Source organism: Lethenteron reissneri, chromosome 56, assembly GCF_015708825.2.
Source record: "Lethenteron reissneri isolate LAM-NWPU_2019-01 chromosome 56, ASM1570882v1, whole genome shotgun sequence".
NCBI lineage: Eukaryota > Metazoa > Chordata > Hyperoartia > Petromyzontiformes > Petromyzontidae > Lethenteron > Lethenteron reissneri.
Genome location: NC_083834.1, coordinates 7,020,893 through 7,046,072, shown reverse-complemented (window position 1 = coordinate 7,046,072; position 25,180 = coordinate 7,020,893). Strand labels below are relative to the sequence as shown.

Sequence of the window (25,180 nt, the reverse complement as noted above, 5' to 3'; positions counted from 1 at the left end):
CGCAGACACACACGTGCATACACAAGCACCCCACGCACACACATACTATATTCGCTGGCGTGTTATCGTTTGACGCACAAGTGGTTAGACCATGCATGTCCGGGCTTGTGGGTCTTGCAGGTGCGCAAGTCAACTTTGGCTGGGGTTAACTGTTTTCATTAATGAACCACAAGAGGCTATTTGGGTAATAGCTATGGATGAGAGATCTTCAGAAAAAACAGCTCCATCTTGGCAGCACACAGCATTACGGCACTCGACCGATGATGACCGGTGTTTATTTTGTGAATAAAACTAGTGATGAAAGTATTCGTCATGCAAATTATATATGTGTTGGTCAACGATGACTATGGTTGAACGAAAATGAACCATCATGATGATGATGACAGCGACGATGCGGCGGCGAGAGGGACGATGTTGTGGCGAGATGTTAACTACCTCGCCCGGTTTGCAGGAGCACGTGGGTTCAATTCCCATCCTGTCCCTGACGCCTGGATATTTGAAGTTTGCGTGTTCTCTCTCTGTCTCCGTGGTCGCGTGGATTTTTCTCCAGGTTTTCCGGTTTTTTCCCTTCATGTAAAAACGTGCATTTAGAGTATTTGGTGCTAAACATTTCCACATGGTAAGCCACTTCATTGAGATATCATTTGCGGCCAGGTCGCTTATAAAAGAGAGCGTTATAGCTCAGTGGGCCTTACCTCGGACAATCATTTTTTTTGTTTGAATAGTTTAGATCATGACTCGTCAATGACGACAAAGACTGACGATGACGAGACGAAATTATGCAGCCTGAATGAAGGTGCAGACTGAGATCATTTTAGTAACATTGTTGGAGGTGACGGTGCAATGAAGGAATTTAAGAGGCCAGGATAGTGGTCTTGCAAGAGTGGCCTTAGGTGACTGCAATCACAGTCGCAAAACAAGCAAATGAAACAAAGTGCAGCAATGAAGTGAATAGAAATCGGAACAAAAAACAACTGTGTGAAAAAGAAATCGAAAATGTTACGCAAACATCAATCTGTGTTCGAGTAAAAACTTCCCAGTAAGCGATAAGTTCGCTTTGGGCAAATTATTTTTAGACTTGCATAATGATATAGGGAGACTTGTACTCGTATGTAAACAGACAAGAATTGATGTCAAATTAGCTTTGTACGTACGTATAATTTTTGTCCACAGATACACTTTTTTGAGGGGGACGGGGGAGGGTGTTAATCGCAAACCCCACAAACAAACATCTAACAACTCAGAGAATTATTGAAAACGAAGTCCAATTCCCAGAATTCCACAGGTCGTCGTCAACTACGCTAAGACCACGAATCCGAAGCTTAAAACGCGCTACTGAATTCAAGCTTCCGCTGGCGGGCGCGTCCCAGAGGTCGCAAACGGGTTTTGATTCCCTACCCGTACCCGGCCGCACCAGAGTTGCAAATGGGTACCCGGCTGGGTACGGGTAGCCGTTCCCTACCCGTACCCGTACCCTACCCGAAATGAGTGACAAACGGTTACTCACCAGTGACTCACGACTTACCCGTACCTGTACCCGGCCGCACCAGGGTCGCAAACGGCTACCCGTACCCGGCCGGGTACCCGGCCGGGTACGGGTAGCCGGGTATCGGGTAAGGGTACGGGTATCGGGTACCCGGTTGCGACCTCTGGCGCGTCCTTCCGCCACGAGAATTTCAAGGTAGCCCACGACGCGGAGCCACCATGGCTTTACCCTGCAAGCGCGGACTGTCTCGCGTAGTACGGGTCGGCTGGCCGCAGTGCCCCATTAAATGTGAATGTCACCCCGGTCGCGTTTCGCAGCGTAACTTCAAGAGGGTGGCCTCTGGCGCCCGTAATTTATTGATGGAGTGGCTTAGCCCGTGATATGCAGGAGGGGGGGGGAGGGAGGAGTGGATACCGTAGCGGGCGCTGAGCCGCTGTGGCTTTTCAACCCGTTAACGAATGGAGGACGAGAAGGGGACATCAGGCTGCCGTTGTTAAGAGCGTGCCGGCAAACAATGCCGCCGGTCCGACAGGGAAGACTTTAACGACGCGGGCCGATTCTCTTCGGGCGCCCTCGTTGAATGGACGCGCCTGTGATGCACGCGCCCCGCGTTTGCTTGGCCTCGGTAGCCTCCCACAGTGGAAGTCGACCGTGACCACGAAGCTGCCCTCCGCTGAGAATGTCCAAACGAGTTTACTTTGGTGACGTCACACCGAGTGATGTTTGTTGCTTCGGGAAAGGTAAGTGCTGAGTTTGGGTTCTACTCTCTATTTTGTTTTTGTGTTATTCGAATATTTTTTTAAAAATTCTATTTCCACACCAATTTTATCCCGAATGTGTCGTGGACACTCTGTCTCGGGGCAGCGCAACCCTTCGTGTTAGCGGACGGTCCGTGGAAGCAGGTGTCACACGGAGCTACCTCTAAGATACCTTCAAAGGACTTTTGTTGGACACAGTCTAGAGCGCCGCTGCTTCCCCAACCGTTCCGCCCGAGAGAACAACATTCATCTTCTTGGTTCTTTCGGTAAAGTCACGTAGAAGGGAAATAATAAAATAATACAAATAAAACATAATAAAATAATTCTCACGACGTTTCGGCCACAACGCAAGCAGCCGTCCTCAGGTGAAGAACAGGTCTGTCGGAAAGACAGCGTCTGAATGAACACCACCCGGCTTGGCAGCGTATATTTAAGCTGGGTTGCAGGGGGAATAGCGCCTTGACAAAATAATTTGCATATTACCTTAGTCGCGGCATCTCTTCAGAAAGGTGAGAGACTCGATTAGCTGAGCCTTCTTATCCCGGAGTTTGTTGAAAGATCTTAAAGTTTTGTGGAATCCCACCCCGTAGTGGCGGTTAATGAATCCCTGCAGTCACGAAAGCTTTAAATCGAAAAAGAACAAAGTTCGTTGCATGACAGCCAAAGCGATATTATTTATTGTCGGAACCGAGTGGAAAACACAAGTTGTAATGTGATGGTTATTTTGCGCAGTCATCGGTGGCCGGCCTGAGACCATCGACCTCGCTGCACTTGAGAGCCCGGTATAATCACGGGGCGGCAGACGCGATTCGAACCCAGATTCCCAACGGTGCCAGCCGTGCGCTTAGACCTCTTGAGTCACCTGGCCACCGACTAATTGTCTTCATTGTTCAGAGTGCTTTTCAAGTCACACTTTGTGTACACTATTGCTCTCTCGTTCAGTCGTGACTGGAAGACTGGCATTTTAAACTTCACTTTTTTTTAACCAGGTAAGGCCAACTGAGCTATGTAGCGTTTTTTTTTATTTTTTTCAGACGTGACCTGGCCACAAACCATAGCTCAACGAAGTGGCCTATCATCACGTGGACATTTCTAGCTGCCAAATACTCAGAACGCACGCTGATTATAAATGTGGAGGGAAAAACCGGAGGACCCGGAGAAAAATCCACACAACCACGGGGAGAACACGCAAACTCCAAATATACAGCAGGCATCGTCAGGGTCGGGATCGAACCCACGACCTCCTGTATACCAGGTGAGGTAGTGAACATCTCGTAACTGTCTGGCAAGGTTTTAATTTTTGCTTAACCCGGCAGTACAACATACACCCTGATGTGGCGACATTGAAACGACACTCGCTCACTGCTTCAAAGTAAATGATCACAAGGCTAATAGGGTTTTTCCCCTTTTTTTTCTGGCAACAAAACTGACACCTTTTGCAAGGAATCCTGTTTACATTAACCACAATACTTGCAGTCAAATGCAAACAAAAAACAATACTCTGGTAATTTATGCATTGCGCCTTTTGGCGTCATCTGGTCGAACACCATATGAGACGAGGCTCCAAAGAAAGCTGTCTCTGGTGTGGACCAATCAGTTTCAAAGACAATGCATACATTATCAGAGTATTGTTTTTTGTTTGCATTTGACTGCAAGTATTGTGGTTAATGTAAACATGATTCCTTGCAAAAGGTGTCAGTTTTGTTGCCAGAAAAAAGGGGAAAAACCCTATTAGTATATTTTGGTACTGGCAAAAGAGGTTCCATGATGATCACAAGGCTATTGTGCATTACGCATACATAACTGCCTTTTGTGTTTAGTTTGTTGTCCTTCCCCCGCACCTCCGATGGTTGGCTACGTACGGTGTGAAAGAAGTTCAACATACATGCACACATCAACATACATGCACACATCAACATACTTGCACACATCAACATACTTGCACACATCAACATACATACACAAATCACATATCCCATCCCCTCCACCGCGCGTGGGCTACTGTGGCTGAGTTGGGGTTAGGTCAGTGGGTCGCTGACCTCTCAGGGCATTGGTGCAGAGAACCAGTGAGCGCAAGTATAGATAGTTCAAGTTCAAGTTCATTATTAGGTATAGCCCTGTGAGCCATGCGGCTCTTGAATCGGGTGCAAGCGCAACAAAAAAAGACAAAAACATGGACAAGAAAACATCTTAAAGTGACTATTTGACTAAGTGCAAATAGAAAATCCAAGAAAAGACAGCAAAATATTGCAGAAAAAGCACCGTACACCAACGCTGTGTGCAAAAATCCCAGTGGGATGCAAGTCAAACAACAACCACAACCACAAGACAACTTAGATTAAGGCCATCAGTTTAACTCCGTACTACAACAAACAAACATGGCCAAACCAAAACACTTTTCGAAATCGCCAAAATAAAGTCCATAAAAGCAATGAAACGGTGATCATAGGAACTGTGAAAATTCGGTCAAAGTGGGATCTGCATGGCGAGTCCACCAATAGGCACGGTGAGGTCATTGATTAAACAACCACATTGCGACATGTTTCCTCTCATAGCCTTTTGAAGTGTTGTGATTTGTAAACAGAATGCCTTAGAGCGTTGGGGAAACTCTGCTCCCATGGCGACAGGCACTTGAGAAATTCTCCTTCTTTGCAGTGTTGCTATCTCTTGGCCAATGTTACTGCTCGTCTTATTTTTCTAACCACGGCATGGTTGTCGACGCCCATGATCCAAGGGTTAGCGGACCACACACATTCTGTTTCGCCACACTCAGAAACGTGCATTGGGATTATTTCGATAATTTGGCTGCTATAAATGTCCACGCGATAAGCCACGTTGTTGCGCTATCATTTGTAGCGGGGTCCGCTTCTGTAAAATAAGTGAATACCTCAGTGGGCTTTGCCTGGTAGGATGGTGATTGTTTCGTTTTATTTTAGTATGTGTTTGGGTGATTGGTTTACCTTTCTTATACTTTGCACGCCTATCGTGTTATTGAACTGTTTGTTGCTGTGACGTTCTTACCCACCCCGACTGGACATCTGTGAAAATAGAGCTTCATAGCTCATCGGATTCCGCCAGCATAAATAAATATTCAGATTATTTTTCTGAATCTATGACGGGACCGGTCATCGTGGTGAAGTATGGTCCAGTAACCCCCGTGACCCGCACGGGTGTGCGCGCGGCGGCCCTCATCCAGCAGTGGAATCGACAAGAGGGCTGAACGTGTAAGCGTGCACATGGTGATGTAGCCAATCGGCTAATGGGGTGTAGCAACGAGAGAGACAAACAACGAGCAGTACAATTCAGAGGGCGCAAACGAGACGACAAAATCTTATATTTTTTAATTCGATCACGATATGCTGGAAAGACACAGCCTCCGGAGGGCTGAACGATTTGGGGAATATATCTAATTGCGATTTTTCTGACATATTGCGATACAAATTTTTAAAGTCAAGCTTCAGTTCCAATATTCAATGTGTAATAGATTTAAAACATATGATGGAGCATTACCACATGATTACCATCAAAATACGAACTTCAAATATATGAATTGCTTGCAACATGTAAATATTAAAATTTTTCATTGAAATAGAACAATGAAACATAGAACAATTGTTAAGTTAAATAAATAAAGTTATAATAATAAAAAAAATAAAAAATTCCAATAAGTAATGGGACTTTTCAAATCGCAAAAAATTGCAGCCTTTGCGATTTGCTAATCGCATTGTTTCAAATTGTGTTTTCGGATTTGAAATCGATTAATCGTTCAGCCCTAATGTTGCAGCCTATTTTTCCGATCCACTGCTGGATAAGGACATTCCCCCACCACGCGGGTCGGCGGAGTTCTCTCGTCACGAATATCCACGAGAGTTTTTGTTGGTGAAAGCGGGACGCATGTAAGTACAGTACAACAGTGAATTTTCCTGCAATGCCATCTCCTGCCCACCACGCACCACAGTGCCGCAGCAGCCCCTATGATAACCTGACATGCATATATAGCTCTACAGGCTAGGCTCAACGCAGCTTAACTTTTGAGGTCTCATGAGATGGGGCGTATTTTGGGTTATTTGGTCGTAGGTGGGTGTCGGTAACAATCTAAATTTAACGCGTAGGCTTCCAGTGACCAATGTTATTCATTCGCAAGTTTCGTTTGGGGTTAGATCGCGTAAATGTGTCCCGCCGACACGGCCAATTAGTAAGCTTTGTCACGTGAATAAAACGTGCCAATTCGTTACCACTTCAGCACACCGGTTGTGTGTTGGGACCACCCCTGGGTTCTTCGCACTTGTAGGCACACAGTGATGCCATCACCTTACTCTATTGAAGACTGGAAAACAGGAAGACTTAATTACAATTCTGGCAATCGCCTGATGAAGCTGGTGGTTATAATCACCAGAGAAGCGTCATTATCAAGTTGTAAATGTTGTTGGTTGACTCTCCAACACTCCGGTGGTGCTGAAAGTCGTAACTAATTGGCACGTTTTGCTCGCATGACAAACCTTACTAATTGTCCGTGTCGGCCGGAGGTGGCTTTACGACACATTAACATTTAACGCGATCGACCTCACAACAAACAAATCAAAGACCTTGCCACAATCCCACTACTTTCATTTCTCTCGTTTTCACTCCCCCCGCCTCTCGGGCGCGCCAGGCCGCAAACCGGCGGGCCCCCGAGCCGGGAACGGCACGAAGGTTGGCGGCGGTGGCGGCGGCGTTGTCGGTGGCAGCCGTGGCAGTCGCAGCAACAAGAGCAGCCGCACGTCGCTGTACACGGGCGGCGGCGGGGCCCCCGACCAGGTGTCGCGGCGCGTCCACTCGGCGCGGGTGCACGCGGCCGTCAGTCTGCGCAACGAGGTGTCTGAGTTGCAGGCCAAGCTCGACGAGGCCACGCGCGAGAACCGAGCCCTCAAGCAGCTGCAGGTGAGCGGTGGTGCGGGGTGGGGGGGGGCGTTAGGTGGCGCTGAAGCAAATTGCTTGCAATATGAGGGTGGGATGGGACTTAGAATTTCTTTTTCAGGGCCAGATATGGACATGCACCTTGTATGTATGTATATTGAACTTCTTTTGTACCGTACGTAGACAATCGTGCTAATTGGAAGTGGGGGGACAGACAACAAAATGAACACAAAAAGCATTTATGCTCTTTGTTCTTTCAGTAAAGTCACGTAGGTAAAAAATGCAATAAAAATTAGTAAAAATAAAACAATAAAAATCACGACGTTTCGGAGGCAACACAAGTCTCCGTCATCAGGTGGGACCGTCACAGCCAGATTTGCTGCATCCGAAACTTCGTGATTTTGATTGTTTTATTTTTATTAATTTTTATTTCATTTTTTACCTACGTGACTTTACCGACAGAACTAAGAGTATGAATCCTTGCAGTCACAAAAGCTTCAAATCTAGAACAAAAAGTATTTCTTAAGAAATTTGTTAAAACTGCATTGCGCCAGCAGCTTGCTAATATCGTAAGGAAGAGCGTTCCAGACAACCGCAGAAGCGTATCTGAAAGCGCGTGATGCTGTGGTCGTCTTTGTTATGACCTTATGACCCTGCAGTCGTAGAAATGACTGAGTGTGCTAATATCGAAACACTTTGTTGTTGCCAGGATCGATAATATTGCCCTCTCGAGCACTCGATTAAATCGGCTGAGGTGCTCGCAGTGATGGGTAAATATCGAGGGTCATCTGAGATGAAGAGCCCTGAGGTTTTTACAACTCTTCGTGCCCGAGCTAAAAGCTTCCAATAAGTCTTCTGGCAAACTAAGTTGTTCTAACCAAATAGGAAACTCATGATGCACTGTTGTTATGGTTATACGTGTGTGTACTCCGTTCTTTGTCTCCACAAACAATTACAAATATTTGTAGTCCATTGACAAGCCTGACACTGCTAAATGAGGCTCGTAAAGTAAAAAAAAAACTGGTTCAGAGTTTGCTTGCTTAAATAAATGTTGCTGGATAATATCGGTCTGGAAAGCCAATAGGCTGTTGGACCAAAATATGTTGTATTTATATTTTATTTATAAAAAAGGCTAGCTATCTCTTTGATGCTGCTAATCCTGCATACTGCATAATGCACGGGCATAATATGACTTTGAAACCCCTCCCCACCTCCTACGCATTCCACAAGTAGTGACTAATCCCATATCTGCATTTCCCATAAATATGCTAAATTCCTCTGTTGATATGCAAATTCCTTTGTCAAGGCGCCCTTCCTTCCCTAACCCAGCTTAAATATACGCTGCCAAGCCTGGTGGTGTTCATTCAGACGCTGTCTTTCCGACAGACCTGTTCGTCACCTGAGGACGGCTGCTTGCGTTGTGGCCGAAACGTCGTGAGAATTGTATTTTATTATGTTTTATTTTTATTATTTTATTATCTCCCTTCTACGTGACTTTACCGAAAGAACCAAGAAGAAAAAGCCAATAGGCTGTTATCTAGGCTAGCTATCACGGAGCGGTTCACTTTTTTCGTTGTATTTTTTGCCAACAAACAAACTCACTCGCGATCACCGCACGCGCAGCACCGCCAGGAGAAGGCCCTGGCGCGGTTCGAGTCCCAGGAGGGCGACCTGCCCCAGCTGCTGGCCCGGCACGCGGGAGAGACACGGGCGTTGCGCGAGGGCCTGCGCAGGGCCCGCGAGGCGGAGCGCGACGCGGCGCGGAGGCTGCGCGCGGCGCAGGATGAGCTGGCCACGACGCGGGAGAGCCTCCAGCGGCTCCAGCGGCTCTCGGAGCAGCGCGGGCTGGGCGAGCGTGAGGAGCTGTCGCGCTCGCTGGCACGCGCCGAGACCAGGCTGGATGAGAGCGAGCGACGAGTCAAGGTGCGCGAGTGTGCGTGCATGCGCGCCCGCGTTCACGTGTGTATCTACTTGGACACTTCACGTGGCCTCAAAGTGCAGGTGGCCTGGCTCAACTGCCGCGGTGACAGTCACCGCCGCTTGGTGGCGAATGGCAGTTGTTGTTCTTCTTGGTTCTTTCGGTAAAGTCACGTAAAATGGAAAAAATAAAATAATAAAAATAAAACATAATAAAATAATTCTCACGACGTTTCGGTCTGTCGAGGAGACAGAGTCATTCAGACGCTGTCTCCATTCTACGTGACTTCACCGAAAGAACCAAGAAGATGAATCCCTGCAGTCACGAAAGCTTTAAATCAGCAGTTATTGTTATGTGTGTGGAACTTCTTTCGCGCCGTACATAGCCAACTGTGCGAATCGGAGGTTTGTGTGTGTGTGTGGGGGGGGGATTTTAGTCGGTCAACCTATCACACCTGGGTCTGTCCCGTGACCTCCTGTCAGCGAGCTTTTGACACTTCACGTGGCCTCAAAGTGCACCTGGGCTGGCACAAGCGCCGTGGTGACGTCACCACCACTTGGTGGCGAATGACGGTTGTTGTTGTTGGGGGGGGCGAGAGGAGGATTGGGTGTGTAGTGTAGCGGTGAGGGCGCTGCGCTATGTACCCGGCGGCCCGAGTTCGATTCCTGCACACGGCCTACATCGGTGACGATTATCTGAATCGGATCCTGGGCTTCCCATAGGTCGATTCAGCCTCAAATGAGTACCTGGTGCAGTGTTTAAAAACATCGCCACTGGGGAGACAAAGGCAGTCGGGCATGGTTGCAGCCGCCCACCCCCTCGTGTGCTTTCCAAGCCTTCATAGGTGTTCTCTAACAGTACTTGCCCAAAGAGCCTGGTAATGCTTTCCAGGGGGTCTTTGTATTTTTTTGTAGGATTGGGCAGTGTCAAACGACGTTTTTGATCAGTAAAAAAAATATTTCTTGCAATGTAATTTAAGCGGAGCAGGTTTATGTTGTAATGCTCTTTCCTGAGTAATAACATCCTCGCAAAAAACTCGACACTTTCATTCATAATACTGTGGCCTTAAGAGGAATAATGAGCCAACGTTTTTTTGACAATGCCCTTATACTCACAGCGCACCTTGAGTCCGAGGGCGCCGTTGATTTGCCTCGACTCTCTGGTGCATTCCATCGGGTGCCGAGGATTGCGTTGCTGCCCTTTGCGACCTGCCTGCCGCACATCAATCTACCCGCGCTGTTCCCTTCCCACCCGCAGGACCTGGAGAAAAACCTCGAACTGACCACAAACAGCTACCAGAGGCAGCTGGCGGCAGAACGGCGCAAAACTCAGGAGGCACAGGCGCAGGTGACTGCCCTGCAGGAGGAGATCGAGAGGCTTACCCAAAAACTCAAGGTGAGGAACGGGAAACTGCTGGGCCACGTGACCTCATCAATGCTTGACAACTAAGGTTGAAAGCGTTTATTATTCTTTGGTTCTTTCGGTAAAGTCACGTATAAAGAAAAAATAATAAATTAAATAATAACATACGACGTTTCGATTGCAACACAAGCAATCGAAACGTCGTATGTTATTATTTAATTTATTATTTTTTCTTTATACGTGACTTTACCGAAAGAACCAAAGAATAATTCCTGCAGTCACGAAAGCTCCAAAGTTAAGAGCGTTTATTATGCTTTAGCTCTGTCCGTCCGTCTGTAGCGAGGCACGTCAAATCTCCGAAACGTTAACGACTACTGATGTAGTTTATACCTAGTTTTTTCACATCGGTTTATTGTATGGTAGTAGGGTAGAAACAGTTCTTTAGCGTCAATATGCTAAATTCCTCTGTTGATATGTAAACTCCTTTGTCAAGGCGCTCTGCTCCTCCCACCCAGCTTAAAATAGGCTGCCAAGCTTAGCAGTGTTCATTAGGAAGCTGTCTTTCCGACAGCTCTGTTCTTCACCTGAGGATGGCTGCTTGTGTTGTGGCCGAAACGTCGTGAAAATTGTATTATGTTTTATTATCATTATTTCATTATTTCCCTTCTATGTGACAAAGAATATTAACAACTATTTAAACTTACAGGGTAAGGCCCCACTGAGCTGGGTAGCTCTTTTTCAGAAGATAACTGGCCACAAATGATAGCTCAACAAAGTGCTTTATGTGGAAGTGTTTCGCAGCCAAATGCTCTAAACGCGTGTTCGTAAATGTGGAGGGGAAAAACCGGAGAACCTGGAGAAAAATCCACGCGACCACGGGAAGAGAGAGACTTTAAAACGACATTATACAGATGTCCAGAGTCGGCATGGAACCCACGACCTCCTGCATACCAACCGAGGGAGAGTTAACATCTCTCCACCGCGGCGACCCATGATCCAGTATGAGCCAAACTTTAGCGTGAACTACGCTTACGGCCAAATGGCGCAGGATCATCCGGATCCTGTCATATCTCGAATGCTAAGCAGGGTTGAGGCTTCGCCGTGCCTGGATGGGCAACAGCCATGAACAAACAGGCTGTCGTAGGCACCATTGGAACCTCATTTGCCAGTAAAAAATATGTTAATTGTTTTGTTACCCTTTTATCTGGCAACAAAACTGACACCTTTTTTTACAAGGTGCGCCTTTTGGCGTCATCTGGTCCAACACCATGTGAGACTAGGCTCTAAGGAAAGCTGTCTCGGGTATGGACCAATCAACTTCAAGGACAGTGCATACATTATCAGAGTTATGTTTTTTGTTTGCATTATGACTGCAGGTATTGTGGTCTATGCAAACATGACTCCTTGTAAAAAAGGGGTCAGTTTTGTTGCCAGATGAAAGGGTAAAAAAACAATTATCAGGTTGTCATAGGACTGCGTGGCAACGTTCGCGGGCAGCAGGGCGCCCAGCGCAGCAGAATATTTAGTTGTGCCGTGCTTCTATGTTCCCACATCTATGCTCCACGCCTTTACCAACCCCCGCCGAGTGTGATCACAGCACCCCCACGACCCATACGGCACGGGGAGCCACTCATCCGGCAGTGGATTGGAACAAGGGGGCCGCTGTAAAACTCCTCGGCCTAGAACGTCTCTAAATGTTGTCACCAAGTCGCTTTTGACGGAGTTTTTGTCACTTTAGGAAAACGCCAAAAAAGTTTGCTCGGTCTTGGGAAAGGAAATCGCCCGAGTTTGCAACAAAGCTGAGCCACTAAGCCTCCTGTGTTTGATCAGTGGAGGGCACCTGCCCCATCTGGCCTCGACAAGAGCCCTGAACGACCAACGCAGCGGTCTCGACGGCAGGCAGCCTCCACGCTCTCGGCCTGGGCCTGTGGCAAAGTTTTACCCCGAGAAGGTGTCAGAGGGACGTACATGCACAAGCCCTCCTTGTCGCTCCACTGCTGGATGACAGATAGGGCCCTCCACCCGGCGGCATGCAGGCGCCGTGGTAGTTATTTGATTAGACTTCACTCGATTTAAAGCTTTCGTGACTGCAGGGATTCATTTTCTTGGTTCTTTCGGTAAAGTCACGTAGAAGGGAAGTAATCTATATATATAAAATCGCGAATCTGTCTGTCTGTCTGTGTGTGTGTGTGTCGCCGGACCATACGCACTTTCATTGGACGAAATGTCAGGGATTTGCGACACACCATTGGTCCGGCGGTTGCCCCTGCATTGCGACACACGATTGGTCCGGCGGTTGCCCCTGCATTGCGACACACCATTGGTCCGGCGGTTGCCCCTGCATTGCGACACACGATTGGTCCGGCGGTTGCCCCTGCATTGCGACACACAATTGGTCCGGCGGTTGCCCCTGGCAACGGCTAGCGACGCATTCGCCATTTTTAATTCCCGTTAAAAATAGGCGCACGCATTAACACACGACTCTGACGTTAATTCATCACAGTTTCACGTCCTCTTCAGTCCCCTCCCACCCGAATGTGTTCTATTACTGTTATAGGCTCCGTAGATAATTAAATAATAGCGATTAGACACTATTATTGTAGCGCGGGGGGGGGGGGAAACGCCACCCGTACCCTGCCTCTGCCGGGTGGGAAATTTAGGCGAGGCCAGAGGCTCTGCACGCTACTAGGCCTCGACACCCACCACGCGAGTCTGAGGTAAATTCATCAAAGTTTCACGTACTCTTCACTCCCCCCCCAACACAATGTGTGCAATTTATATTACTTTCAAACCCTACGCGCCAATAATCTATTCTTTAAATGGTGACTGTACAAATACTCATTAAGCTGGGTGAGCGTACTGACAGTCTATAATGTATACTGTAGCCTGCTTATTAAATTGCCTGAGTCTACTGGCAGTCTATTATGTAGACTGTTGCCTGCTTATTCAGCTGCGTGGGTGTTCTGGCAGTCTATAATGTAGACTGTAGCCTGCTTATTATAATCGATTCTTTAAATGTTCTTTGGACAAATAGTCATTAAGCTGGTTGAGGGACCCCAGTTCGATTCCCACTCACGCCCAGCACCGCTGACGATTATTTGAACCGGACCTGGGCCTCCCCTAGGTAGACTCAGCCTCAAGCGCGTAACTGCTGTCGTGCGTGAACATCGTCACTGGGGAGACAAAGGCGGCCGGGCGTCGTGGATCCAAGACCCGGGCGAAGCCGGGTAGTCAATCTAGTAAAATAATAAAAATAAAACATAATTTAATTTCGATTTCAAGCTTTCGTGACTGCAGGGATTCATCTTCTTGGTTCTTTCGGTAAAGTCACGTAGAAGGGAAATAATAAAATAATAAAAATGAAACATAATAAAATAATTCTCACGACGTTTCGGCCACAACGCAAGCAGCCGACCTCAGGTGAGGACCAGGTCTGTCGGGGAGACAGCGTCTGAATGAAACACCACCACGCTTGGAGCGTATATTTAAGCTGGGTTGGAAGGGGAAGAGCACCTTGACAAAAAAATCTTCGTGAGAATTATTTTATAATGTTTTATTTTTAATATTTTATTATTTCCCTTCTACGTGACTTTACCGAAAGAACCAAGAAGATAGACTTCACTCGCTTGGCTTGGCAGTAATATAATCATCTCACAACTCCTCCTCTCCCGCGGCCCTTCCTGGCTCCTCCCCCCTTAACCAGTATATAAGGTCGTACCTCTTGGAACTTCTCTCCACTTGATACAGATATTTTGCTGTGACAGTTTCACCTGAAGACGGAAGCTTGTGTTGCCTCCGAAACGTCGTGATTGAATTGTTTTTAATTTTTTATTAATTTTAATTTCATTTTTTACCTACGTGACTTTACCGAAAGAACTAAGAGTATGAATCCTTTCAGTCACGAAAGCTTCAAATCTAGAAGTGATATAATCATATGATCATTTACATTTGCAAGGCGCATTTAATCTAAGGATCGCAATGTGCCACCGTGTATGGAAAGCGGGGATATAAGACGGAGGCAGCAGCGTAAACGACCAAAACGATGGGGAAGAACCATTTTCAGGGCGGATTTAAATGGCACTTAAGATTTTGATTGTCTCATTGTCAGAGGCAACGCGTTCCACATTCTTGGAGCTGCACTGGCAAAGGCCCCGAATCACCCCCAGGAATGGAGCCTTGACCTCAGAATACTAAGAAGGAGGTTTAACACGTAGGCTTTCTAGATTTGAAGCTTTCGTGACTGCAAGGATTCATATTCTTAGGTTTTTTCGGTAAAGTCACGTAGGTAAAAAATTCTAATTAATAAAAGTAAACATTCCTAACAGCGTGCTTTAGCCGCACCGAACCTCACAAAAATAATATTCAGCGCCTACCTTGGCTCCTCCCAACCTCAACCAGTATATTTACAAGGACTGTTTTCTTGGAATTTCTCTCACTTGATACAGCTACCGTGCTGTGACGGTTCCACCTGAAGACGGAAGCTTGTGTTGCCTCCGAAACGTCGTGATTTTTATTTTACTTTTATTAATTGAATTTTTTTACCTACGTGACTTTACCGAAAAAAACCTAAGAATACGTAGGCTTTCGCCCAAAAACCTTTATTATGACTAAGAAGGAGATCATAAGATCTCAAGGACCTCCTTGGCGGTGTATATAAGTGCGGTTTGTGAAGGTGGGGAGAATGTAGGAGCACAGAAACACAATGGATTTTATACTTTACGTATAATTTCCATGAATCGGACATTAATCTGTGCATCTACTATGAAGGGAAAATCATTTATTTTTTAGATGTAGGAGCGTAGAAGTACAGTACGATAAATATATATCTCCAAAGCAGTCTACGACACTTGTTACATGCATGGTGCTCATCCATCCAAGCCCTATCCAGGCTTGAAACCTCCTTAGCTTCTGTAGTTTAGGAGGGATTTGACACATCTAGGAGGTGCTGTTCATTTTCTAGCGGTGACGTGAAGCAGCAAATGATTCCTCTCCAGGATCGGCTGTGATAATGGGGGTTGCTTCCACATTCTCCATCCTTGACCCACTTCTGTAATGTAAAGTTTCACTTTTCTTCGTGAATGGAAGCCGTAGAATGTAACTCGTTGAAACAATCGCTCGTAAAATGGGCTTTGTAATCCTGTGTACAAGTTTAAAATGCGCGATTCGATTCACAACATCATCATCATCATCGCCCTCACCATCGATAGGCATGATCGTTCCCCTACTGGATGAAGGCATCCCCATGCCGTCATCACGATCCTGCGATCTAACGATCCACCGAGCGCCTGCAGCCGAGCTTGTTTCATCGCTCCATCTCTGCGGGTGGCTACAACTTTCGGGCGCTTTTCCAAGCCTGGCTGCCGCTCCATCTCTCGACGTTACGGCATCGTAGTGAGAATAAGAAGACATTTTAATCGGCGCGTCTCGTCTGTACCCCGGCAACGTGTTCGACGCCTTGGCTTTGGTCTTGGTTCAAAACGTCTGAACCTCTCTTTTTGTCTTCTCGTTGTGATCATCACGCCAGGATAAGGAGCGCGAGCTGGACGTGAAGAACATCTACGCCAGCCGCTTGCTGAAAGCGTCGCCGAGGAAGGACACGGAGGTCACGCCACGAGGCACTCGGCCCCCTAAAAAGGGTAAACCCCCCCCCCCCGTGCTCCCCCCCCGCCCCCCGCGCCCTCCACCCCCCCGCCCCCCCCTCCTTACCCCCATCGTTTGCGTTATTTCATTGACTGACGCTTATGGCTCCTTCTGTCCTTTACCAGCTCCATTGTCGTAGGATGGATTTTTCTCCGGGGGGCCCTACGGTTTTTCCCTCCACATTGCGAATCGACGTCGCGCGTTTTAGAGTATTTGGCTGCTTTTAAACTTCCACGCGATAAGCCACTTTGTCGAGCTATCGTTCGTGATAGCTTTATAGCTCAGCGGGCATTGCCTGGTAAAATTAAACATCGTTTAGTTTAGGATCTTTTCCGTCGAAGAGAAAAAAAATCACGGAAGGCACCCGTGCCCGTTTTACGACGATCAGAAATGTAACTAAATGATCCGACTCGCGGTAAGGATGATGTAGGGGAAATTATACGGGATGCAATCGGGAGGAGGTTGTGATTGAGTACTGGGGTGGAGGAGGGAAGCAGGTTCGCTGAGACGGGCGCTGCAGTGGCACCCGGGGGTTTGTGACCTAAAGCCCGATGATCGGAGGCTGTAAGGGCCAGAGGCGTAGCTGGGGGGGGCAGGGGGGTACACGTGTCCCCGGGCGCCAAGGTAAAGGGGCGCCAAAATGAGGCTTACAACGTCACATTATAACTTGTTGCGGCGGGCGCGGCATCCTGAAACTACTGCACAAATCTACACCTCAAGCTAAAAGTTTATATATCTCGCCACACACAGCCTGCATGTCATGTAATTACATTTTGGTATGTGATTAAACGGGGGGGGGCGCCAATTTTATAGTTCGTCCCCTGGCGCAAAATATCCTAGCTACGCCACTGGTAAGGTCTAGACCGTCGAGGGCGACTTGCGTGGAACCGTGCAGCAGTTGTGGATCTAGCAGAAGTTAGGGAAGCGATGGCGAGGAGTGATGGCTTCAGTTGCGTTGCTCGTAATGACCTTTTAAATTTGAACTACGTCTTTACTTATTTAAAAAAGTATCAAATGTTGTCATCCTACGTCACGGTGGCGAGATGTTAACTACCTCACCTGGTATACAGGAGGTCATGGGTTCGATCCCGACCCTAACGCCTGCATATATGGAGTTTGCATGTTCTCCCCGTGGTTGCGGTTTTTCCCTCCGCATTTAGAATCGACGTGCTTTTAGAGTATCTGGCTGTTGCTATACATTTCCACACGAAAGATCACTTGTTTGAGCTATCATTTGTGGCCAGGTCGCTTCTGAAAAAGAGCTGCATAGCTCAGTGAGCCTTACCTGATAAAATAAAAATAGTTGATAGTACTCTTTGGTTCTTTCGGTAAAGTCGCGTCGGTATAAAATAAAATAAATGAAATCACGACGTTTCGGGCGCAACACAAGCGTCCGTCATCTGGTGGGACAACAGCAGCCCTTTTGCCCACTTCAGCAATTGTTTATTGCTATGGTTGTCCCACCTGATGACGGACGCTTGTGTTGTGTCCCAAACGTCGTGATTTTATTGATTTTATTTTATACCTACGTGACTTTACCGAAAGAACCAGAGTATGGATCCCTGCAGTCACGAAAACATGAAATCTAGATAGTTGATGGTGTTTATAGTGAAGTGGCCGAGCAAGAACGCGTTTGCTCGCTCGCTTAGTTTACATGATTCCAGTAACGTGATAATAAAGCAATCGGAAGGGGGAGGAGGGGGGGAGTGGAATCTATATATTTTTAAAAGCGGTAATCAACTCGTTTTGATTGATCGGTTGCCACAGCGGGCAAGCCGGCAACGGTGGCAGTCCAGACGGACGACTACTTCGACACGATCAACTTCCCTCCGCCGCCGCCGCCACCGCAGCTCTCGCCGCCACCTCATCCCAAGCAGCAGATCCCCGCAGCCAAGGTCGGCACGCAGCACCCACCGTGGAGACACCGCACGCACCGCACGCACCGCTACACACCGCACACACCGCACACACCGCACACACCGCACGGACCGCACGGACCGCACGGACCGCACGCCCTCTTGTGACGGCCTCTCGTGCCCCCCCCCCTCCCCCCGACCCAAGCGTGAGCAGTAGCCGTGTAACGATTTACTATAAATAATATAGGTTTTTGGGTCAGATCGCGTTGTTTATAAATGTGTCGTAACCCTCCACCACCCGACACGGCCAAACAGTAAAAAAATGTGTCACGTTAAAAAAAAAAAATGCACTTCTTTAGCCCACCGGTGTGTCGAAGAGAGAATTAACAGCATTTAAAAATTTGAGTAGTACGACGTTTCGCTGGTAATTACAATCAAAGTTACTATTAAACTAAACTCGGTAAGAAAAAGGTTGTGCATAGAAGAAGAGCTGACGTCGGCAGTGACGATGAAGAGACTGGCACTGATTGGACACACGCACGCAGGATGGACAACAACAGAAACATTTAAAAAAATGTGTCGTTGGGAAAATGGAACGAATCGGAAAGTGACGAAGACCTCGCAGAGAACGGCTTGACGACGACATCGCAAGAGATTGGTGCAGGAAAGATGTGGCGCGCTACTTGAGTAGATTGGCACAGGGCAGAGGAAAGTGGAAACGAATTAGAAAATGTGCAGTGGACACCCATGGGCTCTGTGCCCATGAATCATGATGATGATGAAAAAAAAACTATTTTGTATTTTACCAGCTGAGGCCCACTGAGCTGCACAGCTATTTATCAGAAGCGACCTGGCCACAAATGATAGCTCAACTTGTCATCATGTGGAAATTTACATCAGCCAAATACTCTAAACCCACCCCAACGTTCATTGAATTGCCATGACACTATCGGATTTGGCCCTTTATATATAATTAACTAGCATAAGTACCCGGCGTTGCCCGGGTGAAAAATATATTTCTTAATAACCTTACATATATACACAGATGGGCTGCTACCCCTGCCCCCCCCCCAGCCACGATCTCCTCGGCCGCTGTGCAGTAGTATGTACGGCCTATAGTGTGGTGGGGTGTTGAGGCCTAGTACCATGCAGAGCCTCCGGCCTCGCCTAGATTGCCCACCCGGCTGAGGCTGGGTACCGGGGCCGTTACCCCCCCCCCCCCGCGCTACAATAATACTGTCTAATCGCCATAATTTTATTATCTACCGACCCTATAATAGTAATTGCACACATTGTGGTGGGGGGGGAGTGAAGAGGACGTGAAACTTTGATGAATTTACCTCAGAGTCGCGTGGTGGGTGTCGAGGCCTAGTAGCGTGCAGAGCCTCCGGCCTCGCCTAAATTGTCCACCCGGCTGAGGCTGGGTACGGGTGCCGTTCCCCCCCCCCCCCCCCCCCGCGCTACAATAATACTGTCTAATCGCTATAATTTTATTATCTACCGACCCTATAATAGTAATTGCACACATTGAGGTGGGGGGGGGAGTGAAGAGGACGTGAAACTTTGATGAACTTACCTCAGAGTCGCGTGTTAATGCGTGCGCATATTTTTAACGGGAATAAAAAATGGCGTCCACCCCGCAGCGAATGCGTCGCTACCCGTTGCCAGGGGCAACCGCCGTCCAATAAAACTGCGTATGGTCCGGCGACACACAGACAGACACACACACAGACACACACACAGACAGACAGACAAACAGACAGACAGATTTGCGATTTTATATATATAGATGTAAAGAGTTGCGTGATGCAATTAGCATGAATTACCCTCTGTAATATTTTATTGTTACTCTTACCATTTTAATTCTGGCTCAAACACGTCCACGTCGACGCCTATGAGCACCTCGTGATCTCTTTTAGCCCCGCCCCCCCCTCCCGATACGTTCCATTCATTGGCTACCACATTCTGATAAGCTCTCCCCCCCTCTCCTCCCCCTTAACTTGCTTTTAAGAGCTTGCATCTTGGAATCCCTGCCTCACTTGATACCGCAAATCTGGCTGTGACGGTCCCACCTGATGACGGAGACTTGTGTTGCCTCCGAAACGTCGTGATTTTATTATTTTATTTTTTATTAATTTTAATTTCATTTTTTACATACGTGACTTTACCGAAAGAACTAAGAGTGTGTCCAAATCGTTTTCCCATCGCGGCCGTCGAGGTTTCTCGCGAATTGTTTGGGCAGCGCGTGGATCTTCGCAGGCACGTAGGCGGCGCTGTGTTGCATTCGTTCGCTGAAAAACTTGCGAGTGGCTTTTAAGCCGTGCATCACAGCCTGGACTCTACCCGTGTCAACTTGCTTTTCAAAGCCATCTCTGAAGCGAGAGTCGGAGGAAAAGTGAAGCTTCTGTTGTTGTTCTTGTGGTTGTTGTTGTTCTAGATTTGAAGCTTTCGTGACTGCAAGGATTCATATTCTTAGGTTTTTTCGGTGAAGTCACGTAGGTGAAAATTTTTTAATTTAAATTAATAAAAGTAAAAAAAATAAAAATATAAAATCACGACGTTTCGGAGGCAACATTTTATTTTTATTTTACTTTTATTAAATTAAAATTTTCACCTACGCGACTTTACCGAAAAAACCTAAGAATATCTTGTTGTTGTTGTTTCTCGCACAACGTAGGATTCGGATGTCGGTGCCGCGAGGTGGGACCGCGAGAGGGACGACCGAACCCGCAGGGAGAAGGAGGAGCGCGATCTGGAGAACAAAGCTCGCAAGTTGCGAGAAGGTGAGCGGCATTTGATTGAAAGCTTTTGCGACGGCAGGGATTCATATTCTTGGTTCTTTCGGTGAAGTCACGTAGAAGGGATTGCTTGTGTTGCAGTCGAAACGTCGTGAGAAATTTTTTAAATATGAATTTATTTTTATTTTTCTATTAATTTAATTTATTTTATTTTTATTTCCCTTCTACGTGACTTTACCGAATTAACCAAGAATATAAGGTGAGTGGCATTGCCTGATGACTACGACTGTAAAGCCATTTGTGGCTGTCGCTTGACAATGCCACATTTGGAAAGGCTCAATTCAAAATAGGAAATGCCCTCGATAAAGCAGACACATCTGCGTCGCTCTTGTGCAAACAACTTGCGGCTTGTTCATCCTTTTCTCTTTTTGAGGAAAAAAGCCAACAACATACAGTAAAACCTTGGATTGCGAGCATAATTCGTTTCAGAAACGTGTTTGTAATCCAAAGCACTCGTATATCAAAGCGAATTTCCCCATAAGAAATAATGGAAACTCAGATGATTCGTTTCACAACCCAAAAATACTGTATTCATATAAAAATGATTAATACAAAATACCTTTTAATATTTTTATTATTTAAATTTAATATAAAGTAATCAAATTCATTACTTAAATTTATTCGTGGCTGGTGTGAGGGAGACGAGAGAGAGGAGAGGAGGGTTATTGTGCAGGACGACTTTCACTTGCAGTACAGTTACTAAAGAACAGTCACTACACTTGGACACAAAATAAAAAAATGCTTTACGCACACACACACGTGGTCACAACACTATAGTAAACAGTATACGCTCGCACGAATGTTGACTATACGAGTGAGGCACGCCGACTGAGACCGAGCATGGGAGACGATTACCCACAATCCCGCAGCGAGAGAGAGAGAGAAGAACCATCGGCTCAGTTGTGATCACGTGACGCTCAGCAGACAAAGCGTATACTGTACGTGCTACAGTACTGGTATTGCAAGACCTCGCTCGTTTATCAAATTAATATTTATTTTAAAAATGTGCTTGTCTTGCAAAACACTCGCAGACCAAGGTTTTACTGTAATTGGAGGAAGATTAAACTCACGCCGGCGGCCGCGATGTTTTTGTTTCTGCGCGTGGTAGAACGTGAGCGTGAGGAGTCGGAGCGAAGGCTTCGCGAGCGGCAGGCGGAGGAGGCGGCCGGTGCGGCGGAGTGGGCACGGCTGGGCGAGGAGCGCCGCCGTAAGGACGCCCTCCTCGCCAAGATGCGGGAAATCGACGAGCGGATGTCGGCACCGGCGGCGGCCTCTCCCCGTCGCTCGCCGTCCCCGACTCTGGACGACATCGCCCGCAAACCCGCGCGCTCGCTGCTGCTGCGTGACGACGACACCACCGACACCGCCACCGACACCACCAATGACACCGACGCCAGCAACTCCAACGGCCAGGGAAGCCACAGGGGCTACAAGTTCTCGGAGCCGGTGCGGAACCTGCACAACGGCGTCCCGGCGCGCGCGGAGCGAGACGGCGGCGAGTCGCGCCGGCGCCAACGGCGCGGCGAGGGCCCCACGTCGGCGGCGGACGAGCTGGCGTTCGGCAGCTACGCGCCGTCGTTCGGGCGCCACTCGGGCCGGGAGACTCTGCCCCTCGAGCAGCGCCGGGAGAACTCCCCCATGAAAGGGCGGCCGACGCCGCCCGGCTCCCGAGACAAACTGGGGCTCATCGAGCAGCTGTTCGGCACGGGCGAGGTCGCGGCGGCGGCGGCGGCGGACGGGGAGGCGAAGACGGTGGCCGCGCCGGCGGCCGGGAAGAAGGCGTTCCCGTGGGACGACGACGACGAGGAGGAGGAGGAGGCGGCGGGCGATGATGCGCGGCGAAAGGCGGGAGACCGAGGAGGGGGGGCGGCTACGACGGCGGCGGCGTTCCGGACGCACAACGGGCGGCTAGCGACGACCGTGACGAGCACGCGGCCCGCCGTGAGGGCCGTCGACTCGCCGGACGATGATGTCGAAGAGCTGGCGCTCTGAAGGAGGACGACGTGCCGTGCCGTGCCGTGGCGTCGACGGAAGGGCGGTTGCCGCGTCCTGTCTCGGGCGCCCCGGCCACGAATCAAATCGATTCCATCGCGGCAGACCTGTTGCTCTTACGGAAGGCCACAGCGCGTTGGCTAAACGGGGGAAGAGACGACGGAGACAACCGTACGAAGTTAAAATCAAAAAGCTCCCGTTATGAATACTTAATACAAATCATCTCAACGCTTGCACGTCATCACTGCAACGAGATTATACGCCGCGTGTCCCCCCCCCCGTGATCGTTTGGCTGGCCAGGTCGCGGTGGGTTTGCTGTCTTCACGCGGGGCACCGTGGGGGAGCCGTGGGGCCCGAGTGAATGACCCACCCACCCGGTGGTATTTTAAAACGGCACTTGCAGCGCCAAACTTTGTTACGGTGCATGGCGCGTGTCGACCGATTCCAAACACCTCCCATCGGTGGGGCAAGCGGCCAATCACGTGGGGCCAAGCTCGGTGACCAGCCAATCAAACGCTGCTCGTCAGACAGCCCGTTGCTTTGAAGGCATCGCTCAACATTATCTACATTTGCAAAAGCAAACTCTTTTACACCCCCCCCTTCTCTTTCTCTCTGCTCAGAAAGCTTTTCAAATACAGATTTTTTTTGGAGAAATTCTATCATTTTATGTAGGTAGTTGCATATCGTGGTTGACATGAGCCTTGGTACAAATAACGACACAGACACCCCCCCCCTTCATAGCCCGGAGCCTGGGCCCCACTGGTCTCCAGACTGCTGTGCGATCGCCAGAGGTCGCAAACGGGGTTTGATTCCTTACCCGTACCCGGCCGCACCAGGGTCGCAAACGGGTACCCGTACCCCGTACCCGGCCGGGTACAGGTAGCCAGGTATCGGGTAGGGTACGGATATTGGGTACCCGATTGCGACCTCTGGGATGAAGCCATGTTGCAGGCGCGGGTGGGTTGATTCTAGGAACTTGAATTGTGAGAAGAGTCAAGACGTTGGGAAATGAGTGACAAACGGTTACTCACCAGTGACTCACGGCCTTCTCACTCATTGGTTGGGGTGAGTCACGTGCGGCTACCTGTACCCATACCCGGCCACACCAGGGTCACATACGGGTACCCGTACCCGGTCGGGTACGGGTAGCCGGGTATCGGGTAGGGTACGGGTATCGGGTACCCGGTTGCGACCTCTGGCGATCACAGCGCCTGCACATTCTCGATGGCTACTCCACCGAGGCACGTAACTGTTGACGAATTCAAATCAATGATTACGCTTGCGATACACGTATCGCATTGCGCGTGTGTACCAATAATAGTATTTAGCAATTTGCGCAAATCGTATGCAAACGCTACGTTTTGGGCTCATGTAGTGGCCGAGGTAGAACAAAACAAGAAAGTTATTGATTCTTGAAGCAAATCGTCCTGCTTAAATTATGACAATTCATCGAATAATGACAAATGGGATGATTCCATTGCACGCTTGATTTAACAAAAATGGTTCTACACGATATATGACGAAGATTCACTCTTCCTCGGAGCGTGCGTCTTCTACGCACGTGCCAATGTTGATCTCATCGATCGTTCCCCCAAGAAATAAACAACCAATTGCATCTGCTCTGTTAGTGGCGGTGCCTGGGACGTGATTTTGATGGTGGGTTCCAGCGAAATCTCCGACCGAATTACGCAGAACGTGCCCGATCTCGTCCAGATCTCGTAAGCTAAGCAGGCTTTGAGCCTGGTATCGTACTTGGATGGGCAAACCGCTGCGTATAAACAGCTGCTACAGGCTTCTGCGGAGCTCCGTTATCAGCAGAGGGCAGTGCAGCAATATCCATTGTTGTTACTGTACCTTGCTCCAACGTCTATGCTCCCCACCCTGAGCAAGAAGGCAGCGTGATACAGTCTGGTCACATGACACATACGGCTTGCACCGGTCCTCATCCAGTAGTGGATTGGGAAAAAGGGAGCTCTGGACAGTGAAATCCATCCTGATGAAGACATTGTACGTCACGTGTTTAACAATTGCTCGTATTTAAATTTAGATTTAAAGCTTTCGTGACTGCAGGGATTCATATTCTTGGTTCTTTCGGTAAAGTCATCACGTAGAAGGTAAATAATAAAATAACAAAAATATCAAACAATAAAATTCTCACGACGTTTCGACTGCAACACAAGCAATCATCATCAGGTGTGAAATCCACAGCAAGAAATTTTGAAAAAAGTTGTGGATTTCGCACCTGATGATGATTGCTTGTGTTGCAGTCGAAACGTCGTGAAAATGTTATTGTTTATTATTCGTATTATTTAATTATTTCATTATTTCCCTTCTACGTGACTTTACGGAAAGAAACAAGAATACAATTGCTCGCATGTTATTTTTGCTCTCATTGTAACGCCGTGACAACGAGCGCGTCTCTCCCTCTGTTTTAAAAATGTCGAGACGTGTGTGTGTGGCCGTTTCCTTCCCGA

At 48.2% G+C, this 25,180-nt stretch overlaps 1 protein-coding gene across 1 annotated transcript in view; it reads left to right on the top strand.

Moving 5' to 3' along the window:
- LOC133357069 (lebercilin-like) overlaps positions 1 to 24,858 on the top strand; it is a 34,584-nt gene extending 9,726 nt beyond the window's left edge. Inside the window, exons 3-9 of the mRNA XM_061574837.1 lie at positions 6,896 to 7,164; positions 8,764 to 9,063; positions 10,316 to 10,453; positions 15,945 to 16,056; positions 17,828 to 17,955; positions 20,594 to 20,699; positions 21,823 to 24,858. Of these exons, the coding sequence (XP_061430821.1) occupies positions 6,896 to 7,164; positions 8,764 to 9,063; positions 10,316 to 10,453; positions 15,945 to 16,056; positions 17,828 to 17,955; positions 20,594 to 20,699; positions 21,823 to 22,706 (1,937 nt within the window). The 3' untranslated portion in view covers positions 22,707 to 24,858. The remainder of the gene's footprint in view (positions 1 to 6,895; positions 7,165 to 8,763; positions 9,064 to 10,315; positions 10,454 to 15,944; positions 16,057 to 17,827; positions 17,956 to 20,593; positions 20,700 to 21,822) is intronic.
- Positions 24,859 to 25,180: the final 322 nt, after the last annotated feature.